Source organism: Sceloporus occidentalis, unplaced genomic scaffold (assembly GCF_023333645.1).
Source record: "Sceloporus occidentalis isolate IW3139 unplaced genomic scaffold, rSceOcc1.0.p SCAF_89, whole genome shotgun sequence".
NCBI lineage: Eukaryota > Metazoa > Chordata > Lepidosauria > Squamata > Phrynosomatidae > Sceloporus > Sceloporus occidentalis.
Window position 1 is genome coordinate 2,380,904 of NW_028317069.1, and position 24,058 is coordinate 2,404,961.

The window sequence follows — 24,058 nt, forward strand, 5'->3', positions numbered from 1 at the left end:
ATGACCAGTTTGAAAAGGTCCCAGACTGAGAGGTCAGTTGCAAGCGGAGCTCAGCCTGCTGGGCCCGATGGACCTCAAAAGGCCCGTTCTGATGATTTTTATATGAGACGTTTCAGGTCACAGAATGGCAGTTTAGGTTCTTCTGCCATGTCTCCCGTCGGGCCACCACGTAGCGAGAGCTCCCATCATATATCTGCCACTCCGGGTGTTCCCAAGATGGGAGTAAGGGCTCGAATTGCCGATTGGCCTCCAAGGAAAGAAAACGTTAAAGAAATGAGCAGAGCTAGTCAGGATATTGAGACCTCTAGTATTGATACCATGTCGGTGAAAGGTAGCCCGAGTAGTCAAGTTAGTACATCCAGTATAAATTCAAGTGATTCCGCCATGCTGAAGAGTATCCAGAACACGCTGAAAAACAAAACGCGGCAGGCGGAAAGCTTAGACTCCAGGTACCTCTCTCCAGAAGGCTACACCAGTGGCAGTTCTCCTAGGAAGGTCCTTCGCAGAATAAGGCAACGCAGTAACAGTGACATTACAATCAGCGAGTTTGACATTGACAATTTAGAAGAGTGTATGTCTCCGACTTTCAAATCTGGGCCATCGTTGCATAGGGAATACGGCAGCACGTCTTCAATTGACAAACAAGGAACCTCTGGGGAAAGTTTCTTCGACATCATAAAAGGATACAAAAACGAGAAGTCTGATCATCGGAGCCATGCCCCTTCCAAGCTAAGCGAACTTCTTCTGAGCAGCGGAAACAGGGGCTCGGGGTTCTCGCTGGATGTTATAGATGGCCATAGAGACGGACACAGGGCTTTCAAAGACCGGGACAAGCCGCTCAAAAGACGCTCCAAATCCGAGACCGGCGACTCTTCAATTTTTCGTAAGCTGCGCAACGCAAAAGGCGAAGGAGAGCATGGTAAAACATGCGACATCGACGACAGCCGTTCGGAGGACAGCATCAGACCTTGGACTTGCTCAAAATGCTTTGCTCATTACGACGTACAAAGTGTTCTGTTTGATTTGAGCGAAGTTGTTAATAATCGGAATAACGTCAACAAAAGGAGAAACACGACCACGGGAGCTTCTGCTGCGGCTGCCGCGTCTCTGGCCGCCGGGCCGTTATCTCACTCGTCGAGCTTTAACTCTCCGACAGGTAGCACCGAGGACCTGAATTCAAAGGAAAATTTTAACGTGGACCAAGGCGACGACAAAAGCAATGATTTGGTAATGAGCTGCCCTTACTTTCGTAATGAAATGGGTGGGGAGTCGGAGAACAAAATCAGTTTGTCAAAATCCAATTCTGGCTCGTTTTCCGGGTCCGAAAATTCTTCTTTTGAGTCCACGATGAGTTCACATTGCGCAAACGCAGGGCTAGCGGTCCTCGAAGTCCCCAAGGAAAACCTTGTTTTGCACATTGACCGGGCGAAAAGATACATTGTGGAACACGTGGACCTTGGTGCTTACTATTTTAGGAAGTTCTTCTATCAAAAAGGTACGTGGTTCATCCATTTGTAAGACCTGTTTGTGAATGCTTCGTGGTGTTCTGATAACTTTAATATATATTTTCATGTCAGGTTCTTATTCCACATGTAGGTACCCATTGGCATGCATACATCATATTTTAAGAGATATATATAATATATAGTTGTAGTCCTCTAAACACCTCCCAGCGCTCTGTGTTGTGGGACATGTAGAGGGTCTGGTATCTAATTATTAGTAATAAGGTGTAATGCCACCCCCCCCCCCATATAACGATCATGTTAACAGGGTTACGCAATCCACATCCAGCACACTAACCCTATAATTATAACGCATTCTTGGTCACATCAACTTCACCCCTGCTAATCTCTATTTAAGTAATTGATGCTGTTTATGGAAGGATATTCTGTGCTTGCCGTTACCGTTGATTAGAGAAAAGAATGACGCTGCTTAGATTGACTTGTCATAGTGATGGCTTCTAACTATTTCAGTGCACCTTCAATGGACTGCAGGCAAGATGAAACTATAGCAATAGAGTTGTGACAAGCAGAAAAAAAAATACGCATTAGTGTGACATGTACCAGTGTGTCAAATGCTACCCACGTGCACTTATTAGCCGATATGACTGTCATGCGCTGCTTTTCATATCTTGTAAGGGAGAAAAGCTCGCTGGCTACAAATACTCAATAAATTAGTTGACGCCTGTGAAGTGCAGGCCCAGTTTGGCCATCTGGCACACCGGTCAATAGCCTGGTGGGCCGGTGGACAATAGGGACATATACTAACGGAGACCGTCAGTCCGGCGGCAGATGGAGCCCATCACTGTATGGCTACGAGAGTATAAAAGTGGTCATGCCTATCCAGCTGGCATTAAAGGTCCCACTGCCACTTGGGTCATGGCCATAGTCTTCCCCAGTTCAGCCCTAGGTGAAGGAACCGGTAATATTACATTTGTAGCTACAGAAACCCGTTTCTGTTTGCAGAATTTGTGCGTCGATTCTATTATTTCTTTTTACCGATACCAACACTCATTCCAAATGTTCGTTTGCATTATTTGTAGGATTATTCTTTGGTAGAAGCTGACTTAGAAGAAATGAGTTAAAGGTCAGAGAAGACACAAAAGCAATTACTAATAAGTGGCTTTACTCGACTTGCTTCATTCCTTGGAAACCACAAATAACATTCATTCTAAATAATAATCTATAGGCAGTGTTGCTAAATCCGCTAAAAGAAGTGTAGGTGCGACGGGACAAGTTTAATATTAAATACGTATTTTTTTTTTATATATACAATACACAGTTGAAGCCGTTTTCATTTTTCAATAAAAACCTCCATCGGAAAGGAGCTTTAAAGAAACAAATAAATCAATAGGGATTCTGCAATCCAGGAAACCTACAGTCAAGGAAGCTCAGCTGTTCATAAAGTCCTTTCGCTTCAAAGGCAATCACGATGACTGCGTGGCGCCCTTGCGTTGGACCCACACAATTAAAAATTAACAATGAAAGAACTCAGCGAGAGAAATGAAAAGGCAAGCCGTACCACGATAAAAAATGGGGTTTCTCGATTGTTTGCTTGAAATATATGAATAATTACAGAGGCAGAGGTATTACTTTTGCTACGCTGGGCCGTTACAGAATTCAGTTTTCAATTCTCATGAATCTCAGATTCTCAGATCTGGTGGAAAACCTGGGGACACATTCAATGACCTGTCTAAAAACCAAACCTTTTTAAAACTCTACTAACCATCAGTCGGAATCTCATCATAGCAAACAGTGTTTCCTGTCGTCAGAGGCGATCAAATCAATCTTCAGGGCAGCCAAATAAGATCAACATAATTTAAAGCAAGCTTACCTTAACGCAGCCTCATTTTTCAGTGTGTCCAGATCCCCTTGGTACAAAACTAAAATGGATACAAGACAAATTCCACCTTTACAACAAACTTCTAAGGAGAGGGATTTGCAGTTATGACACTTTCATTTCTCTGGCTTTATGCCGGAAACCTGACGATCTTTGTTGGTAAATCATTTGAAGTTTGTAACAACATGGTTAGTTCAACTGAAACTTGGTCTATGAAACTGGGTTACTGGACTAATGCATTGGTTGTCCTCTACCATTCTTATTTCCATATATATATATATATATATTAAATATAATATATTTATTTTAACTCAATGCTTTCAAATGTCTCTCTGTATTCTCCTCAGAGCACTGGAACTATTTTGGGTCGGATGAAAATCTAGGTCCCGTAGCTGTAAGTGTCCGAAGGGAAAAACTAGAAGACGCAAAGGAAAGCGGACCGCAGTACAATTACCGCGTGATCTTCAGAACCAGCGAGGTAAATAATATACGCAATCAGAAGCGCGTGGCGTGAATGCGCGTGAGAATAAAAATGCAAATTGTCTTTCATACCCAAATTTGATTCTTTTAGACCCAATATGAAGGGGACAGGTGCTTGTAGCGTAAACACGAAAGGGAAGAGTAAAACCCTTAGATGTAAATGGCTTTCACCTTTACTCGGGCTTCGAAATGCCGGAAGAAAATGTGATTTGCGATGATAAGCCTTTTTTTTTTGTGTCTGTTTCTGATCATCGACGTAACATTCCAGGAATGGTTTGGCCTCGGAGCACAGAGGCAGACTGTCTGGGCATTGTGATGACCTCTTAAAACCCGCCGACGAGTAACTGAACGCTGCGAGATACAGCTCCGAGATCTCGGAAACAAATAAAAACTCACGTATTGAGTGAAAAAAAAGGTTTCTCGCGACTGCGGGGCTGTGGAGGTCCCTCGAGCTCTGCCATATGGTTATTCAATAGGCTTTATTGTATTACTCCCACTAGCTTATGAGTCGAAAGATCCATATTCCACCCTTCACAGCGGGGCATTTTTGCATTCATGTATCAGCGTCTTAGATAAACAGTCGTTCAGTCTTCGTTATCTTTGGCTTCTATTGACATTTTATCTCTTGTATCATATTACATCACGTTATTATCAATGTTATATTTCTATGAATTTTTATTATTAATAATAATATATTATTATTATTATTATTACTCATACACTGGTTGCAAAATAAAAAGAGCACGCTTTTGTATATTTTACCGTTCTTAATCTAAAAAGATAAAATCTGGTTAAAAAAAACCCCAACTTATTTATATATCTATATATAAAACTGTATAGTGTGAATGATGTATTGTATTTGACTAATATAGAGCATACGTAGCCCGTATAACCAGTGCTTATCACAGGTTATTATTCCTTTATATATTGAAAGTTCATTGAAACATCATTGGTACCTAAAATAAGGTATATTTTATGAGCTTCCAGGTTAATGGTGCCATGCGGACACCGTACTTATGAGTAGGAGCGGGCTTATATACATTTATCCTCCATTTGTAGCAGCGTGAGCGAGATGCTCCCAAGTGGGATCGCCAAGGATGTTCCTATAGTTAACGCGTATAATGTATACATCATTAAGAGAGAGATCAGGTCACCTCCAGCAACCATTCATGGTTAGATGGTATGACAGTAATGGATGCAGATACGTTGGATACCTCCTCATTAAGCGGCCTGTTGACTTTTTTTTTCTCTTGTCCTAAGCTGATGACGTTGCGAGGCTCTGTACTCGAGGATGCCATCCCATCGACGGCTAAGCATGCCACGGCCCGAGGACTGCCCCTGAAAGAGGTGCTTGAGCATATTGTCCCCGAGCTGAACGTGCAGTGCCTCCGCCTGGCCTTCAACACGCCAAAAGTCACCGAGCAGCTCCTGAAACTGGACGAGCAAGGGGTAACGCCGCGCACGTATTTTACATGGCATTTCATCGCGTTTCCGTCAAATAGTATCACTAAGTAACGTTTTAGAGGTATGATATTGGTCCCCTTGGGGCATCGTCCCATCAAGGGCTAATCATGTTTGTTGGGTCATCATCCCAAGTGCGATCGAGAGAGTGATGTCATGGTTTGCTCGATTCTGCGACTTTGCGTGAGAAAGTTGTTGTGCCTGGGCGCGGCAGAAATCAATGCTTTTAGCTGGTTATGCTTGTGAAGAAGCATTATTTCTTCCAAAGTGCAGAATAATCCTTGACCTTTGGCTGGGACGCGATAAAGCAGTAATTGCACACAAACACTCGACTTAACAAGTAAATGGCGTAATAGCTGCGTTGCTTCTAGCCACCTGCCCTCTGCATTAAGCAGTTATTTGTACTGCAAAAGTCCGGTCTTTTAAACGTTGAAGAAACTCTGAGTAGGACCAGGACGTCCGTCACAGATCTCTTTTGGTATTCAGACTTTAAATAAAACCCAAAACTCTTGTTCTCATTCATTGTAATCCGACTCCCTCTTTTTTCCCCCAAAATACCTCTCCCTCCCCCTTACTTGTTAGATATCGTTTTACGTCATTTACATTAAAGCAGAAAAAAAGAATGGTTTTGGGGTCAAGCCCATTGCCACCCATAGGAGTGGCTTGGAAAGATATCATTAACCACAAGCACGTGAGCAAGACCCTCTTAACCCCATACTGTGTTCTAATGCAATCACTATATAGATAATATATATAATACAATAAAAGATTTACCAGCCAGATTACAAAGTTACTTGTAATTCCACCACCCCTTTAATTTACAGGATGACGTCCGAAGCCAAGCTTTCGCTTGTCACAATAATCATTGCTACTTTTATCCTCTTGATGTGAATGTTGATAGGAATGAGACAGGTGGAGACAGTAACCCCCTCGGAAATATTAAAGGGGAATGCCACCAAGACATATCCTTACTAGGATCTCATTAAAATGAGCTTTCAGGTAAATGTTGCTAGTTTTCCCATAATTTAAATGTTTTCAGGCAGCTGCATATCGGTACGAGTTCTCGCTCTGTTATCTGAGCCCCGATCTACTAAACAAATCCCCGCACTGCTTATCGTACTCCCTGGGGGTGATACAAATCCCTGCACTGCTTATCGTTCCCCCCCGGGGGGTGATATGCGGCTGTCTTGAGAACATTATATTATGCAAAAACTTTAACTATTTTTAGACCGGTTTTTAATCTTATACTATTAATTAAATATTTGGTGGAAGTTTCCCTTTCAGCTGCGGATCAAGCCATAGTTGAGGTGGGAATCTGACTAGCGTAGTGCATCCTTTATTTTGTTCTTCATCTCTCTTAGCTCTAGTGATCCCCACATACGCCAGAGCGTATACTGCTTCCATTTACAGGTGTACGCTCGCTCTTTCAGTTATACAATGCTTGCTGATTTCCATAGGCCACCTCTCTGTTGAAGCCATGGCGTCGGGAAAGAAGTAGGTCAGCTAAACATGTCTGTCCGTCCCTTGTGCCGTTGGCTTCTAACATCTCTGTCCTTCCACAGCTGAGTTACCAGTTGAAGGTGGGCATCATGTATTGCAAAGCGGGCCAGAGCACAGAGGAGGAAATGTACAACAATGAGACGGCCGGACCAGCCTTTGAAGAGTTCCTCCAGCTCTTGGGAGAACGGGTGCGACTCAAAGGATTCGAGAAGTACCGAGCTCAGCTGGATACCAAAAGTAAGAGGGGACTTTGCATATCAATCGTCCTAACAAGGATCCTTCAGATCCAATACGAAGGGGACAGATGCTTCTGAAGGATCCTTGTTAGGACCATATATATATCCTTGTTAGGACTATATATATATATATATATATACGTCTGACACTGTACAGATATTTACTAAGACCAGTTCTCCCAGTTAGAGAGGACACTTCTCTTTTTCTTGACCCGATTAGTCAGCGGAGGTGTGGTGAACATGTAGGCAAAGCAGAATTAGAATTACTTTAAAACTATATTATGTTGTAATTATGTACTCAGAGCTTATCCCCAAATGGCACCATTAATCCCTTTTTTAAACATTCATAGAATTTCAGCGCTGTTTCTTTTCTCAATGCAGAGCAGCAGATCTTCTCTACCGACCCCAGAGCGGATGGGTACCAGTTTTACAGCTTCTAAGAGCAGAACGATGATTTAGTCATATAGCTAGCAAAGTGTTTTTAGTTTATGCCTCTTTTCCTCCTTCTCTCTTTCTTTCTTTCTTTCTTTCTTTCTTTCTTTCTCATATCACACATTACAAAGTCCCCTGACTGCTAATGTGGCGCACCAGCTGGGTAAACAGGGACCAAATGCTCTCTTTTAGAGATCCTGGGCAGGATGGAAGGAAAACCATCTTTGTTAGCGTTGGAGACCGGCTGTGTTTCGTGTTCCCGAAATAGCGTTTTTATTTTTCCACTATTCCTTGGAAACTGTAGGATGTTATATTTTAGCGCTGTACTGATGTTGGCTTAATGCCACCGCTACTCCCTGTCCGTACCAGCAAGTGTCATGGCGTGGATTTAACCCTCCACCTAATGTGATGCGTCCGTTCTTTCCACAAGTCCAAATATTAGACTTAAATTGTCCGTTTGCTCATAAGCGCGACATAGCCAAGAAATTTCTCTTGTGCAACTAAAGATAAGTAGAAGTGGAGGAGCAGTCACGCTTGCAATAAACGAAACCCCCGGCCTAAGGCCGTCTGAGTCATTAGAAACAGCCGTGTTCTGCCTCGGACCACCATCACAAAGAGATCTTTTGACTCGTTCCAGAAAGTGTTTCCTGGCACGTCGCGGTGTGGACTCAGCGTACTGCAAACCTGCATTGATTGTTGGTCTAAATTTTCCCTAGCTTTAGGCACGGGTCAGCTCCCATTCGGAAGCGCTGAATACTAAGCGCCCCTGTTTTCATTCGGCCTTTGTTGTGAAAAGCACAGCTGGAAACCTCCATAGACCGCGTCCCGTCAATAGCTTTTTGTTCTCATCACAAAATCTGCTCGTCCTCATTGTCGGGAATAAATATTTTAGTGAATATTTGTTTGTAGACGCCATCTACTTAGTTCGACCTGCAGTGGACATTATGTCCCCCAGGTGTGGAGGAAGGTCTTGATGAACATCTATCATTATTGTTCCTACCACAACCCAATTTTGTGTCTATCCAGTTATTAATATTGGACAGTCTGGCGCCGGATACAAAACTCAAACACTAGATATAGAACGGCAGGTCCCTTACCCGGTCCCAATATTCTTCTGGTTAATTCTTCTCCCACCTAAAAGTTTGGCCTCTTTAAAGTAGACATACTATCTACAGATGTGCAATCCTATCTTCATGTGTCCGTAGGTTTAAAGGTCTGTCGTTTGGGCTAATCACCTCACCATTAAATAATTCATTCTTGTTCATTTGTTTCCCTGCAGCTGATTCGACCGGTACCCACTCCCTCTACACCACGTACAAAGATTACGAAATAATGTTCCATGTTTCCACGATGCTGCCGTACACGCCGAACAACAAGCAGCAGGTAGGACTCATCGAGACCTCATCTCTTTCACAGACGTCCAGTGACATCTGGTGGCATTTTCACGAAGCGTTAACAGGAACGCGTCTGTATAAATACGAAATCCAAGCTCTTTAAACGTTTACATTTGTTTACGTTTGTTATCCTAACGGGTAATTAGCACCATATCTGGATTTATGGGAGACTGGGTGTTTTATTTCTCCTCTGATATCAAGACTTCTCCTGGGTTGAGGACAATTGCCTTTTTTCCCCGCTGCCTCGTCTTGCCTTGTGACAGAAACCCAAGAGTATAAAAAAAAAAAACCACAAAGCCCAGCACATTTATATTCTATTAATAAAAGTCGGAGTTCCAATAATGGCAAATTAATGTAGCCTGAAGTGTGGCCTCCTTAAACAAATGCTTGCAAACACTCGTTCATATTCCAATGGGACTTAGAAATAATGAGTATATGTAGACCTCCGCTCTCCTCACCATACATTACGTTGGCTTCCTATTAGTTGCTCAGTATTTTACGTGGTGCTCTAGAGCTCACCAGCTGTGCGCAAGCGTTTGTGTGGGTTTGATTGTCTATATTCATAGTTCTCTGAGTTGATTGTCTCCTTCCCTCAGCCTGAGGAGAGGAGCTGATGGGTCTTCTGTGGAGGCTTCCGATCATCTGTGTTATGCTGGTTGTGGAGGAGTTCCGTAATCACAGATGTCATGAGAAATTCTTTCCTTGATATTTTAATTCACTTGAAACTTGAATACGTTTCAAATCGGAAGCACCAAACACATTAGTACAGAAGAACAAGAGAACAATAAGCCGTAGTGTTCCGATAGTTAAGATAACCCTCCTCTGGACTCTTACGTATCTTACTTGGCCGGAATGCAAGGGTACGTTCAGAATAGTATATTCTGTGGGTATCCGAACTACATACTAATGGATCCGCCTAGAGATTAAGACCATCACTGGACCTCAAAACAATCAACACTACGAGACTGCATTGCAGCCCAAAGCCGGATGCCGCAAGTTTCACATCCCCAAAAAACGTTTACATTATAGGTAATTATGCAGATCCCGCGGCAGTTAAAACAGTCGGATCCGAAGGAAAATAATTTCCATTGTTACAATAAGCTGTTGGCAGCGCGCGTTGCCATAGTAACAGAGCTTCGGATTCTTGCAGCTTGCTTTATGTTCCCAAATAGAAGCTGCTGCTGGTGGGAAATGTGGGCTTCATCCGCCAGTGCTGGGAAGAAATTGGCACGTTTTCATGATACGCTTCTTACAGACAGATTCCGTCTTGTAGATATGGAGGTCATTGTCTACACAGAAGACAGAGTGTTTGTGTGTGGATGTAATGGTGTGTAGAAACTTCTGCAGAGCGGAGATTATTCTGATGTTCAGGGAACGGTTGCAGTTCATGTCACGGCTTAATCAAAAGTATTCTTATTCTCTCGTTAAACAATCTCCTGACCTGGACCTTGCCATGTCCTACCTGGTGGCAACTCTCTACGATGTCCTTGCTAAGCCCTTTCTCAACAATTAGGGGTCTATATAACGCCAGTGGCGAGGACTGCAAACACAACAGGCTTTCGGGCCAGCGCAGAATACCCAACCTCTAAGACGTCTGCAGCGTTTGAGGGCAAGCCTGGACACCAAAGCTCCAGATCTTCATTAGTCAAACGGTCCCCATGGAACATTAATATCCAAGTATTCTATGTCTTACCACAATGCAGTATGGTAGGACTTGTCTATAAAAATGTGCATTTGGCAGATTGAAAGGCAAATTAAATGTCTTGAAAGTAAATAGGACCGGGCCTTCCTTTTTTAAATTAGTATCTGCTATGATCTGATGTTCTAGGATGGCGTGTGCAGAAATAGCTGTAGGAAATCACGCGATGTGTCCCGAAATGTCCAACACTGTGATTTTCCTTAATTGCAGTTGCTGAGGAAGCGTCACATCGGCAACGACATTGTGACAATAGTGTTTCAGGAGCCCGGAGCTCAGCCGTTCAGTCCCAAGAACATCCGGTCTCAATTTCAGCATGTCTTCGTTATTGTGAGGGCTCACAACCCGTGTACCGACTCGGTCTGCTACAGGTGAGAAATCCAGCAGTCTCATTATTCCGTTCCAGGTGTCTCGACAGAAAGCGTTGGGGCTGAAGCAAGTTCCTGGCTCCGTCGGCATCTGCCAGCAGAGCAGATGAGCAGCTGGAGAGGCTACATGCTGATAAATAGGTTCCATGGAAGGCACGAGATGCTAAAAAAATTGGGATAGGGGTTGGAGCTCAAAATCAGGATGTTTATTAAACCTGTTTTAAATGGCTCCACTGATGTATGTGGTTTCACTCGGAGAGGACGCTCTGCCGTAGGTTGGGTGAGGTATTGTCAGCAGGATTTAAATCCTCACTCTGGGGTCACATAGGATACGACCCGCATACTGAATGAATATACATCCATCAGTGTATTGTTTGAGTGTTTGTACTACATGTTTAGGCTTTTACTTTCTAACTATAATAAGAGGAGTAACATGGATTTTGGTATGTTGCTTCCATAAACAGCACATTTATGGAAACAATAAATACATACGTAGAAATGGGCAAATAAGAACCATTTGGCCCATTTTCATGCTCGTAAGATCTCATTAGATCCTTTCTCTTGTCTTATATTCAGGGAATAGTCCTTTTGCTTGTGTCAGGCATTAAAACCCTCAGCCATGTATCCATCTTATGAAGTGACCTCTGTTTTTTTACTTTGTTTTCACCAATAGTGTCGCAGTCACGAGATCCAGAGACGTTCCTGCCTTTGGGCCACCGATCCCAAAAAGCTTTACTTTTCCAAAATCTACAGTGTTTAGGGACTTCCTCTTAGCAAAGGTGATTAATGCGGAAAACGCTGCACACAAGTCGGAAAAGTTTTTAGCCATGGCTACCAGAACCCACCAGGAATATCTGAAAGACCTGGCGGAGAAAAATGTCACCAACACTTCGATTGATTCTTCGGGGAAGTTTCCGTTCATCTCCTTGGCATCCAAGAAGAAAGAGAAGTCGAAGCCGTACTCGGGGGCCGAGCTATATAGTCCCGGAGCCATAGTGTGGAATGTCCAAGTGGAGGACTTCGGCAATGCTCTGGAGATAGAGAGCTTGCTGTGCATCTCTAACGAAATACTGGCCCTGATCGAACACGAAGCTAAAGGTGTCATATTTAACTGCTCGAGTCGGGACATCATAGGCTGGACCTCCAATAACTCGACAATTAAAATTTTCTATGAGAGAGGAGAGTGTATTTTCGTCCGGAGTTTGAACGGTAATGAGGACATCAAAGAGATTGCCAAGAGACTGGAGGTAAGATTTTATTTGGAATCTTAACGTTTTAAACGTAGCTTTCTAGTAGTCATGGTATAAACGCTATGATGCAATATAACGCAAAGGTGGGAGAATTACACTTGAGCTTGAAACCCAAAACTCAGCTGGGATAGAAGACTCTCAGGTCTCCTCAGTCCTTGGTGTTGTTGGTTGCTCGCTGATTCATTGGTTTAAAGGGACATTAAACTTTATCTTTCACCCTTAAGAAAACCTTACTTGTTTTGCCCAATTGTTATCATAAGAATTTGAGTAAGAGACATGTACGCCTTACCATTGATGGATTCCTGCTGTACGGTTGGCGGCAGTGTCCATGACACACTGATGGATCCTTGCTGTCATGAGGAAGGTTTTATAAGGTTAATAGTTTTCTTAAGGGTTTAATGTCACTGTATCTGCCAGAGGAACATCAGATGTTGGCATCATTCCCCCGTATTGTTGACACGTCAAGTTGAACTTGGCTGGTTTGTTTCAGTCATCCTACCCGTACTCCCGTTTGCAGATTATTACAAAAGGATGTGAGAGCGTGGAGATGACTCTGAGAAGAAATGGTCTGGGGCAGCTTGGATTCCACGTGAATTACGAAGGGATTGTTGCCGAGGTGGAGCCGTACGGCTATGCTTGGCAAGCAGGCTTGAGGCAAGGAAGCCGACTGGTGGAGATATGCAAAGTTGCAGTGGCCACCTTGAGCCACGAACAGATGATTGATCTTCTGAGAACATCAGTAACCGTTAAGGTGGTCATCATCCCGCCACACGATGATGGTATTCCACGAAGGTCTGTATACTTTTGCCATATTTAGTAACTGTTTCTTTCATACAAACATCACGGCACAGAAAAGTCAAAAGAAATACAATTTTAATCCTACCCTTGGTGGTATTAACACATCAGCATTGACATCAGCTCCTCTTTGGAGCTATTTTTGGCCCCTTTAAGTGTTTCTTGCAGTTCAGTTCAATGTAACAGATCTATATTTGCGGTCTGAAGTCTCTAGTTGACGGGTCAGTGTTGAGCGCCTGACAGAGACATAAAATAACTTTGTTAGCCACAAAACCGGAAACCACAACATATCGCACGGTGGGGCGACTGAATGATGCGGATGGATCTGTGGCATTGAATGTAATATTCGGTGACCCCTCTGCATGGCCTGTGGCTGTGTAATGGCGCTGTGTGTGATCCTGCCTTTCACTAGCCAGGTTTCTAGATTTCATTAGCGCTGTGGCTTGTGGGTTATTAAGTGCCAGTTGCACGAGGAATCTCGCATCACTTTATGAATCTGTAGACAGAGGCGTTTGCCACATTTCTGGAATAAGTCTGACGTGAGATTCATGCCCAAAAGACCCGAAAGCAGAGCCTTGCATCGCCGTCATCGTAAGTTATCTGGGGCTGTAATGGGGTGCTGTATTTTAAGCAGGTTCGCCAGCGTTCCTGTTCTCTCGATATGCCCGGTTCTCAGGGCATTGACTTTTCTTGCATAGTTTTACTTGGACCTAGTGTAACTTCATAACACAATGTGAAGGAACCACGGGGATGAGAGGATGGTGTCCATCCCAAACTTTGATTTTAAATTTTTTAATACATTGAAAATTAGAGCAGAGAACCCAACATGGTAATTTAAACGATAAAACGTTTCTTCTTTAGAGGCTGCTCGGAAACCTACCGCATGCCCACAGTGGAGTATAAGATGAACGAGGCCATTCCATACGAACTGAAATTCCCATTCAGGAACAATAACAAATGGCAGAGGAACGCAGCCAAAGGAGAGGCTGCTCAGCTCCGTCAAGTTCCCTCCCAGCTGCAGAGTCCGGTCTCGTCCAGGGTTTCATCCATGAAAGGAGATGGGAAGATGCAAACCCCCGAACGTACCGCAAACATCCCTAGAAGCATATCCAGTGATGGGCGTCCACTGGAGAGCAAGAGGTACGACATGAGAAAATGCATTCTGATTGTGTGTGAGTTATCACGTCGGCAGTTATTACTAATGCAGTACACGTCCGGGGCGACTCTTCATACGGTAAATAAATCCCTTCCGCTGTATGTCCCTCTGCTCCCAGTCGCTGTCAATATGGAGGCTTCAGTCTTATTCTGATGGAGGGAAGCATCTTGGAGACCAACTTCTTAACATACTAGAAAGGGAATATGGAGTGAGACCTCATGTGTCCTGCTGAATATAGGCACATATATATGACCTTTATATCACTAATTCTGTAATTGCTGTGTACCCATCATTGTAAATCTGTTCTGTACGGCATGGAGCCAACAGAATGATATTTCTCTTTCCATTAAAGTGTCTGCCAGTTTGATGCAACCTCCTGCTAAAAGAGGATTTTAGGGACTGTTACATGATAACGTACCGTTAAAATCATGAGGGAAGTGGTTTCCCTGGTAGTTATGGCATATGGGAAGGAGTTGGACCCTGGTAAACCATGGGCCGTAGTGTAGATCAAGTTGGGAAATCTTATCGATGTGACAAAAGGCAAACTCTCTTCTTTGTATTTATTCTGCATAAAAACTTTAACTACACAAATCCAACTTCTTAGTTAATAAAAAATAATCAGGAGATGCTTTCACTTTTACAGGTAAACTTGTTGTTATTAGTGTTGTGTCAGGGGGAAGCCAATTGCAGGACATGGTGGGAAGCTGGATGTTTGAAGTGCTCATACACACCATACTGTATGTTTATTTTTTTTCTCTTTTTTTTGGATCATTTTGGACAGGTTTGCTGTTGGTCGTAGATCGCCTGCGTCCATCGACAGACAGAGCACCCAGACCGATACTGCGGGCAGCGGCAAGTCCACTCCCAGCTGGCAGAGAAGTGAAGATGGAGCTGTGGATCAAATGGGTACGTCAGGGTGATGTCTCCATTACATGCTCTCACGTGGGAAGCTTCACTGTTACCGCACACCCTGGACTGTGCAGATTGTTTCATGTTGGGGATATGGACAGGCCTGGACCGGCACATGGGTCCATGGCTAAGGGGGCGGATGGGTCAATGGCTAATGGGGTTTTCTACTAACCAGTACTGCTGCTCCAGTGACTGATCGGGGTGTGTGGCCGCACGCTGCTAGACTAGAAAGTCACGTGGCCTCGCTTACGTCGTTTGGTAGCCACTGGCCTTAAAGTGCCAGGGCCACTTTGTCATCCCGAGTCCAGCCCTGGATAGGGATCATAAGTCATTTATAAGTCAAGAGGTAGGTAAAAGGTTTATTTGGCTTATCCGCTAGGGGCACGGGTCACGGGTCACAATGTACGTTGCGTGACACGGCTGACACCATGTTAAAACGCACGCCTCTAGCACTCGGGGCTTAAAGTGGGTTCTTTGAAGACCGATTTCCCCTTAAATACCTTCCTTTAAAATGACTTTCCATGTAATTTGCATATCTGTTGCCTCGTACAATTAGGCTGTCAGTAGAGGATAAAACATTAGCGGCATAAAACAGCAGGTTGCTGGTATACACCCCCGGCGCGTGTAATGAAATACAATAAAACGCTACTGAACCTCCAGCCACTATCTCACAAGGATATATTCCTGCCCGCTCCCCAAAGTCCTCTAACCCACATTGTATTCCAACATGGAGGACTGGGCTGGAAACCACCGCTCTGGGGGGACAACTGGATGTCAAGGTCCGCTGTGTTGGGACATGACTCCAGGACCACAACAGGCTTTTGTCATAGGGATGAATTAACAAACAGAGGTCCGTATTTACTTAATGTTGCGGAGAGAGAAGCTCTGGTAGCGTCCTATTGACAATTTCACAGGGAAATTTCTCACTTTTTCTGTATCAAAGTCTTCATTGTCCGTCGTTACTTCACGCTACCTGTGATGCTGCCACTAAATGTCATGTCTACCCTGCCCACAGGCAGCAAGGTACACACAGTATATATATCCCTATACCAAAGCGATTCTCCAAATAAGACATCTAAAATATATATATATAATTATATTGAATAATCACAACAATCACAAAAGTATAGAATATTCGTCCAATTAAATCTTTGAAAATTGCTTCTTTTGGGGTTTGTGTTTCCAATAGTTCTTTCTTTTTCCCTAGATCTTCAGTTTTTTGATACTTATGAGTCTGGCATTAAGAGCTATTAAAACAATAATGAATTTTTAGCAATATAATATCTCTATTACGCAACGATTTGCGGCTTACTCTATCGGCTATGTGCAGGTCTAAAAGCATCACAACTAATCCAGTGTTCTTCATCCACTTCATAATAGATCACAGATTGATCCCAAATCTATTATGTGAACCGAAAGACTGATTTGGGAGAATACCTGGAAGCGATAGTAATGCCGTGGTATCGGGTAGATTGTGACTGTTGAGACTTGTCTGTTACAGAGCCAACGTGTCACCTGCCGGCAGTGTCTAAGGTTCACCCGTCGTACCGAGACAGCCCCACCGGAAGACTCATCCGTCAGGATCCGGTTCTCCACCTCTCACCCCACAAGCAGGGGCAGGTGCGGTAACTTTTCATCTCTTGCTTAACGTAACGAAGGCTAAGTAAAGTAATGCTTTGTGGCACTTGATGGTCAATTTGTCCTAAAGCATTCCTGTTTGGGTTCCTTTTGTTCCTCGGTCATTGGAACCCGTGTTCAGTCCAAGTATTAAAAGAAGGGACGTTTCTGAAGCTGATGTATTCAAGTAGCAATGGCATCAATCTAACACTCTGTCTATATAAACCCCACTGTCACTTATAGTACATATTCTCCTGCTTATGACATTAAGAAACAAGAGAGAAGAATAACGTGGCTGGTGGCTGGTGGCAAGGTCTTGTTTGCTCGGCACAGAGACCTTAAGTATGGAGCATGTTGTCTGACACACTCATATGTTCAGATAGGCTTTGCAGCCTGCTGGGCACACGGTATAAAATGCTAAGTCTAAGAGGTGGGGGTATGCAAGGAAAGTAGCAATTTCCCTTTTGAAATGCGGTATTCTTTGTGGAAACACTAGGACCAACATCCGTGGTGCACCTCCTGCTCTGGCTCACGTAAGAGAGGCTGGTGCATCATCTCTCGCTCTCAATACAAACCATACGATGAATAATGAGTTGGAGTGTCCCGTTTGTGTGGCAATTAACACAGTAAAACTTGTTTTATTCCTTCCAGACCGATAGCCATTACTCTAGTCACTCCAGTACCAACACGCTCTCCAGCAACGCCTCAAGTGCGCACAGCGAGGAGAAGTGGTATGACAGCGGAGAGCGTCTGGATCCGGAGCTCAACAGCTACCCCTACATCCAAGGAACCTCCGCTGACAGCGGCATAGACGCCACATCTTACAATACCAATCACGTCAATGCTGCCCCCGTTGGGACTTCTTCAACATCTCCACGCTCAGGCCCTCCAAAGGAGAAGGTGGCTCCTCTGTGGCACAGTGTTAGTGATGTGGGTTTGATGACTGACAGGACCTGTGACAGAGACTCTCATGGATTAGAAGGCAAACGCGAGTCCCCTATCACCATGGAAAGCCTCGCCAAAGGCCAGATCAACTCCAAGCCATTAACGAGAGAGAACAGCGCGTACAGTCTAAGCGACGCGGCGTCCCACACTAGGTAATGTTTTGTGTCATGTCTTTCTGGTTGCCTTGTTTAACTCTGGTCACTCTGTGGTGTGCTAATAACGGTGGTGGTGGTGGGATATTCAAAGTCAACTTTCTTTCCATATCAAATCCCTTTCCATCCATAAACTATCACCACATCAAATATGGGTAGAGTACGTTCAACAGTTCCTTACCCAAATGTTTCCAGAAGTTCAAAATAGACCCTCAAAGCCCCCGTCAGATGGCATCGAAATAAATCGCTTAGAAAACGCACTAATAGTTCATGAAGCAAGTGTGTTTTAAACTAGAATCTGTAAATTATTAAGAGGTTTTGATGCACATTATTTTTATACAGCAGTTCACACAAGGTGTGCCAAGATCTGTACTGTTATATATAAGGAGCAAATTGGCATTTACCAACTTGATTATTCATTGAGTTTAGACATGGCAGCAGCTAGGACTGATGAGTTCGACGAACACCCGTAAGAACAGACAAGCTGAGCCAATATATACGAGGTTCTCTCTGCTCAGTTGGCCAGCGGTTCGTAAGAAGCCATTAGTTTAGTTAATCTAAATGATAATAAAAAACAAATATATCCATATAGTCTAAAGAAGGTTGGCCTAGTCAGTCCTGGCTTGTGACTCTGAACCCCCTCAAGCCCCGTGCTCACGAAACGCACTGATTAGTGAATAGCAGTGCAGGTCCAGGGCTTTGGAAAGCTGTGTCCTTTTGGAGAGAGATACTTACAGAGGTGTTTATAAGCCACCGATTATGATTAGCTTCTCTCTGTCCTTCTCCTTCAGCACCATGAGCTCTCGGCACTCAGCGAGTCCTGTTGTTTTCACTAGTGCCAGAAGTTCACCCAAGGAAGAATCTCATTCTGCCACTTCCCCACAGCTCGCCCCTTCTTTCTCCTCTTCCTCCTCCTCCTCCTCTGGTCCTAGGACTTTCTACCCTCGCCAGGGTGCTACCAGCAAGTACCTGATTGGATGGAAAAAACCTGAAGGGACAATAAACTCTGTGGGCTTTATGGACTCAAGAAAGTAAGAGCCCTTTCTTTTCCATTATTAGGCCATAAAGGCGACGTAGCAGAATCTTCTACTGTAACAGAGTTATTTTAGTCTGTAAGAATTATGGTGTGTACCTAAACAACAGAAACACGCCCCAAACACGTGACCATAACAGCAATATTTTGCATGATCTAAGCCTAGAAGTACTTAGAGTGTTGAGCTAAAGTTAGTGATCAGGTTATTTGGCTCTCACGTGGTCCATTTTTTACAAGAGTACCAGAAAGACTTCACCCAGGTTTCTTCCTTTAACAGGTCTTCACCTATGGGTTTGTGGTATTCTTAACAAAAAGAAACTGTCATTGCTTTCCTGCGCTCCACCTTAACTCCCTATACACTGATTGAGGTCTTCTCTGTTTCTTACCTAATTCTGGTGTGCTTTTCGATGTATACATTATCTTACGCAATGCTCCCCTTTTTGCCTTGATAGAAGGCATCAAATGGATTGCACTGAGATGCCTCCTGCAAGGTTACGTGCTTCGATCAGAGACCTGCAGGCGTCTCCAAAGAGGCTGCCTACAGTCCAGGGCGAGTTTAAGGAACTCATCGACCTGCAGAGCCCTCCCCACGGATCAGACAAAGGTTTAAAGGTACGATCAGTAAAATGGAGTATTATTTACTCACTGTCAGACCTCCATAGTGTGAAAGGGTTACAAGGGAGAAGTGTGTGATCTGTCTATCTGGCCCCTTGAAGCAGCAGTCCACCGGCATGTCTTGTCGTCCACTAAGGACCTTCCATACTAAAGGTCCCTGTTCCTTAGTCCATCTAACCATCTGTTTACAATATCCTCAGACCTCGCATAAGGGCTTGTTCTGACCCGGCCACAGTCTCGCAGGCCATGTCATTTGGTTAATCAGCTGTCTGGCATCACTCCCCATATTGTTATTAGACCAGCTGCTCATAAGGCAGGTCTGGGTTTGCGCTGAAGCGTTGATGTGACGTACGACCAGAGATGCCAAAGAGAATAATTCCTTCTCCTTCTGGACACGTGTCTGAAGTCACACCGCTGTCTCTCGAATCGCTGTCGATTTAAAGCACACAATGTACTTAGGCATCCGAGACTTTTGACAATAGTTTACCGGAGGCTTAGTTTCCATGACAACAATGCACCCCTCTGCGCTGAAAATGCATTGAAAATAACAGGTTAGGATATCGAAATATCAAGATGAAGTTTTATGCCGAGCATTAAAGGTGTCAAAAACTTCACGTGATGTCGTTACGGCCGAGCACACATTCTTATTGTTTCCCAGAAATATCACTTCCTTCTAATTAATATACAGCGAGACTTTTAAAGATGACATTGATTCCAAAGTGTTTGACTTGAAATATTTTTGTGCAGTTGTGTTTGAGATGGATCGATATTCCACAGTTAACTGTAAAGTATAATATTTAGGATTGAGCCCTGTCCGCACCTCTGTTTCCCCACATGCTGTACTGGCTACCAGGTCATTAAAAAAAAAAAAAATGGCGGTGGGACCATCGCCATCTCTATGTCCCATTAGATAACTCTGCCTTTTCCCCTCTTCCACTTGAATTTAGTCTCCTTTCCTCGCCACACCGACTACCAGACGATCTCTGCACAGGACATTATCGGACGAAAGCCTATATAGCGGTCAACGTGACATGGTCTACGTCAACACTCGCGCTTCGCTCTTGGACCAAGCTCTGCCCAACGACGTCCTCTTCAGTAGCACCTATCCGTCTCTGAACAAGTCCCTGGCCTTGCGCAGGCCATCATATACTCTGGGTATGAAGTCAGATCACGGTGAGGATTTGGACAAAGACAGCAGATCCCCCCGCGCTTCGGGTTACCTGGCCGTAGAGTCGTTACACTGGAAAGGTTGAACATTATGTGTCTGACGCGCCATCGCATGCTATACAAAGACAAACAAGCCACTCGGGGTGCAGTATTAGTAACTGAGAACAGGACATCGGCTCGAAGGGGATACAGCCTTTTTTATTTATTTTATTTAATTCTGGGTCGCTTTACCTGGTTTTCTCAAAGAGAAGAAAAGCTGCCGTCTTGCATCAACGCAATAAAAGGCAAATAAAAAGCATATTAGCTGTCGCTGGGCTGTAATCCTTTTATATGTCAGTTATGTGAAATAATGGGATGGTGATTACCTACGTTACAGCCTAGATATGTTTGCAAACAGCACACGCTTGACTCGTTCTAGTCTGTGTCTGTTGCAGATGCATGGTGTGTGTAGCACCCAGACACTTGGTTTTATCGGTTTCAGGTTATTTGGTGGATTGCTTGTTAGGCAAGAGGGACGTTGACTTTTCACTCGTGACTTGACTTTCTCCTGACCTCCTTACGTATCAAATACAACCTCTAACGTGACTGTAATCCTCCGTTGCGATGGCATCTGTTACGCGCGCATGATGATGACGGTAATGTTTTTGTAATCATTTTGATTTCCTTAGGGGAGTTTTCGGCCTCCGATACATCACTCACGGATATCCACGATCAAAGCAGGCAACCCGTAGCCAAACCTGGCCTCATGCCCCTACCTGATGCTGCTTCTGACCTGGAGTGGTCCAACTTGGTAGATGCTGCTAAAGCCTTTGAAGGTAAGTCACTTAACCCGTTTACAAGCATAACCATTCAGTCTCGGCTTTTGAATCCATATTGAAGGACCTGAAAGGACCCTCCGGTGTCCCAGGAGAAGCTCCTGAACTAACAACTATTTTGAAAGTACTTTAAGGCAGCTAATCGGTGGCAGGCAAGTGTTCCCGTTGCACACAGCGGAGAGCATGGTTCGCCGCTCTGTTACTGAACTGGGGTGAGAGGCACGGCTCATTGCCGTTCCCCGTGTCCTCCCGCTTTGCTATAATATGCTATTCATTTGCATAATGGTTTGTCTATTCTATTCTCTCGGGAATTACACTTGTTATAATTTAGAGGATACAGAAGCATTCGATCCATTACACCGTAGGCGTGAGTGTAAAGCAGATTACAATACATGCACCGAAACACACTTTTTGGCAGGAAATGCAAAATGCAGTTTCCATGAAAAAAGCATCCCCCTGTCTTAAGTGCCACAACATAATCCACCGAAGACAATAAGTGTAAAGAAAATGGGTTCTGACCTTATTATCTATTCTGTCCATAGTCCAATAGAGCCTGGGAACCTGGGTAATGATTAAATGCAGATGAGAAGCCCGTAAGCATTGTGTCGCGATGACAGCACTCGCTTGAGTTAATGTGCTTTAGTTCAGGTGGCGTAACTCTAGCGCTGGGGGATTTCATGCCAGTAGCTAAATGTTTCTGGATTTCCTTTTTGCTTTTTCTAGTCCAAAGAGCCACGCTGTTTGCCCCTACTGACGATGAACCCAGGCCGGGGAGCTCTGCCTCACTGGGGGACCCAGCCGAGGCCCAAACTGCTGTTCCAGCCAACTCGTATTTCGGGTATAGTATTTGAGATTTGCTGTGTGTGTGTTTGACATCAGTCACGTGGACCATCATTCAGTTCACAGCGGCTGAGATGGATCAACTTCCCAATTCATGTGAACTTTTCCATTATCCCTCCGTGCCCTCTGCACTGGATTCCCGCTGACTCGGCGGCCGCTGGCTCTAGAAAGATACCTCTACCGGTTCACTTAACTGCAGTAGATTGCGAGCCTTCAGGACCGCCTTGGTTTCTCTGAGCTAGTTAGCCGGCATATACTTAATACAGTATTTTCCCTTTTGTATATAAGGCTGTGACAGTTTATAGCTCTGATAGTTTGTCGTCATGCTTCATTCCAGGAAAGAGTCTCCCACAACACTTGCTGCAAAAGTTGAACAGCTGGAGAATATGCTGAAGATGCTTCAATACGATTTGAAAAAGGTAACACGCTGTCCGAAAAATGGTAGCTTAACCGTAAGAGTAACAGCGACGCGGTCAGTACCGTAGACTCCAGAGGCCACGCCAACACTTACCTAGTTGTCAGAGAAGTAGTTGATGATCCCAATTACTTTGGATGGGTTTACGCCACTAGTCCCGAAAAAAAATGGAGAAAAAGGTCCGTCGGTATGAAGAAGCCTGCGTCTTATCTAATTCAAGCTGTATTATTGTGCTCATCATGATTAGTTGGGGTTATTTTTGGCACATAGGCATTTCCTAGCCCTCTTGCTGCTATTTGTGGCCAATAAGCCAACAAGCATGTTGATATTTATAAATGTAGACTGTCACTGTCCATCATTGATAAATTTACCTTTACGTTCTAGGAAAAAGAGGACAAAGCCAATCTCCAGGCCGAAATACAACTCTTACGAGAAGACAATCTGCGCTTACAAGAGGAATCCCAGAACGCCTCGGCCAAACTAAAGAAGTTCACGGAATGGGTTTTCAACACCATAGACATGAGTTAAAGGGACGCTATCAGTCATTTGCAAGTAGTAGCTTTAACCGCAAAATATACAGAGTAAGAAGCCACATGGGAACAAGACTCCTTTGTATCTACCGGCGCGGATTGAGCATCATCATCGTCATCATCATCCTTTACTGGCGATCTCTGCCGAAATGTGAATACTTCAGACTTAAACATTGTACAGTTTATGCGAGAAAATATTAGTGTAATATAATAATTCCTTTTTTTTTTTTTTTTATTTGAAATTCTTTTAAAGAGGCCGTTGTATGATGACCCCTTAGCTGCAATCTGTCCTTATCATTGGTGTTTATGCGACTGGTAAGAAAAGCCAGAATGGAGCTTCTGTTCTTTAGCCTACACTCAAGTTTAGAATCTTTTAATAAAAAAAAAAAAGCAATAATCCCCATCCTGCCGGCGGAGCAGAGATCCAGGGATTGAAAGAGAAGGAGACCTACGCTAGATGTTGCATTGGCGTAACGCTTTCATTTGTCCTCCATGTTGGAATTTTTAGCAAAAATCACTTACACAGAGAGGGGGTTTCTTCTACAGCCCTTCTAAGGTCATATAATATGCATAGGCCTCCAAAATAAAGCAATGCTGTATATTATACCCCCTCGGTGGGCTTTCCATATACTTCACTCTTTTTTTAATCTCCTAGCATTCTTAAATTTACTAAAATACAAGTGCCAATTCATATTAAAACCGCAGTCCTTCTGTGTCTGAATTCTAATTAGGAGTTTATTCCCCCAAAGGAATAGAAGCACAATATACGACCATACATTGTGAAACTAATGAGTTTTGGAATGTAAATGGGGCCATTTAACATTTTAGACAAATATCCGATTTTGCTGCTTTTTAATGGAAACGACAGCCGTATCGTTACTTCGAAGTTACCGTTACAGAAATGCATAAATAC

General features: G+C 43.9%; 1 protein-coding gene across 1 annotated transcript; it reads left to right on the plus strand.

The window, feature by feature from the left end:
• Positions 1-23,143, plus strand: LOC149284700 (signal-induced proliferation-associated 1-like protein 1). The gene is made up of 19 exons (XM_089496252.1): positions 1-1,495; positions 3,687-3,817; positions 5,080-5,268; positions 6,843-7,017; positions 8,728-8,831; positions 10,752-10,909; positions 11,580-12,153; positions 12,674-12,948; positions 13,813-14,205; positions 14,889-15,013; positions 16,518-16,636; positions 17,285-17,730; positions 18,522-18,761; positions 19,216-19,375; positions 20,326-20,551; positions 21,214-21,360; positions 22,084-22,198; positions 22,538-22,619; positions 23,000-23,143. The coding sequence occupies exons 1-19, from the start codon at positions 1-3 to the stop codon at positions 23,141-23,143; spliced, it is 5,298 nt and encodes a 1,765-aa protein (XP_089352378.1).
• Positions 23,144-24,058: the final 915 nt, after the last annotated feature.

Bases quoted from the DNA above. Each gene is read 5' to 3' on its own strand.
- LOC149284700 (XM_089496252.1), top strand. From the start codon at position 1: ATGACCAGTTTGAAAAGGTCCCAGACTGAGAGGTCAGTTGCAAGCGGA. The intron at 5,269-6,842 runs GTAACGCCGCGC...GTCCTTCCACAG, and splicing joins TGAAACTGGACGAGCAAGGG to CTGAGTTACCAGTTGAAGGT. The intron at 14,206-14,888 runs GTATGTCCCTCT...CATTTTGGACAG, and splicing joins GTAAATAAATCCCTTCCGCT to GTTTGCTGTTGGTCGTAGAT.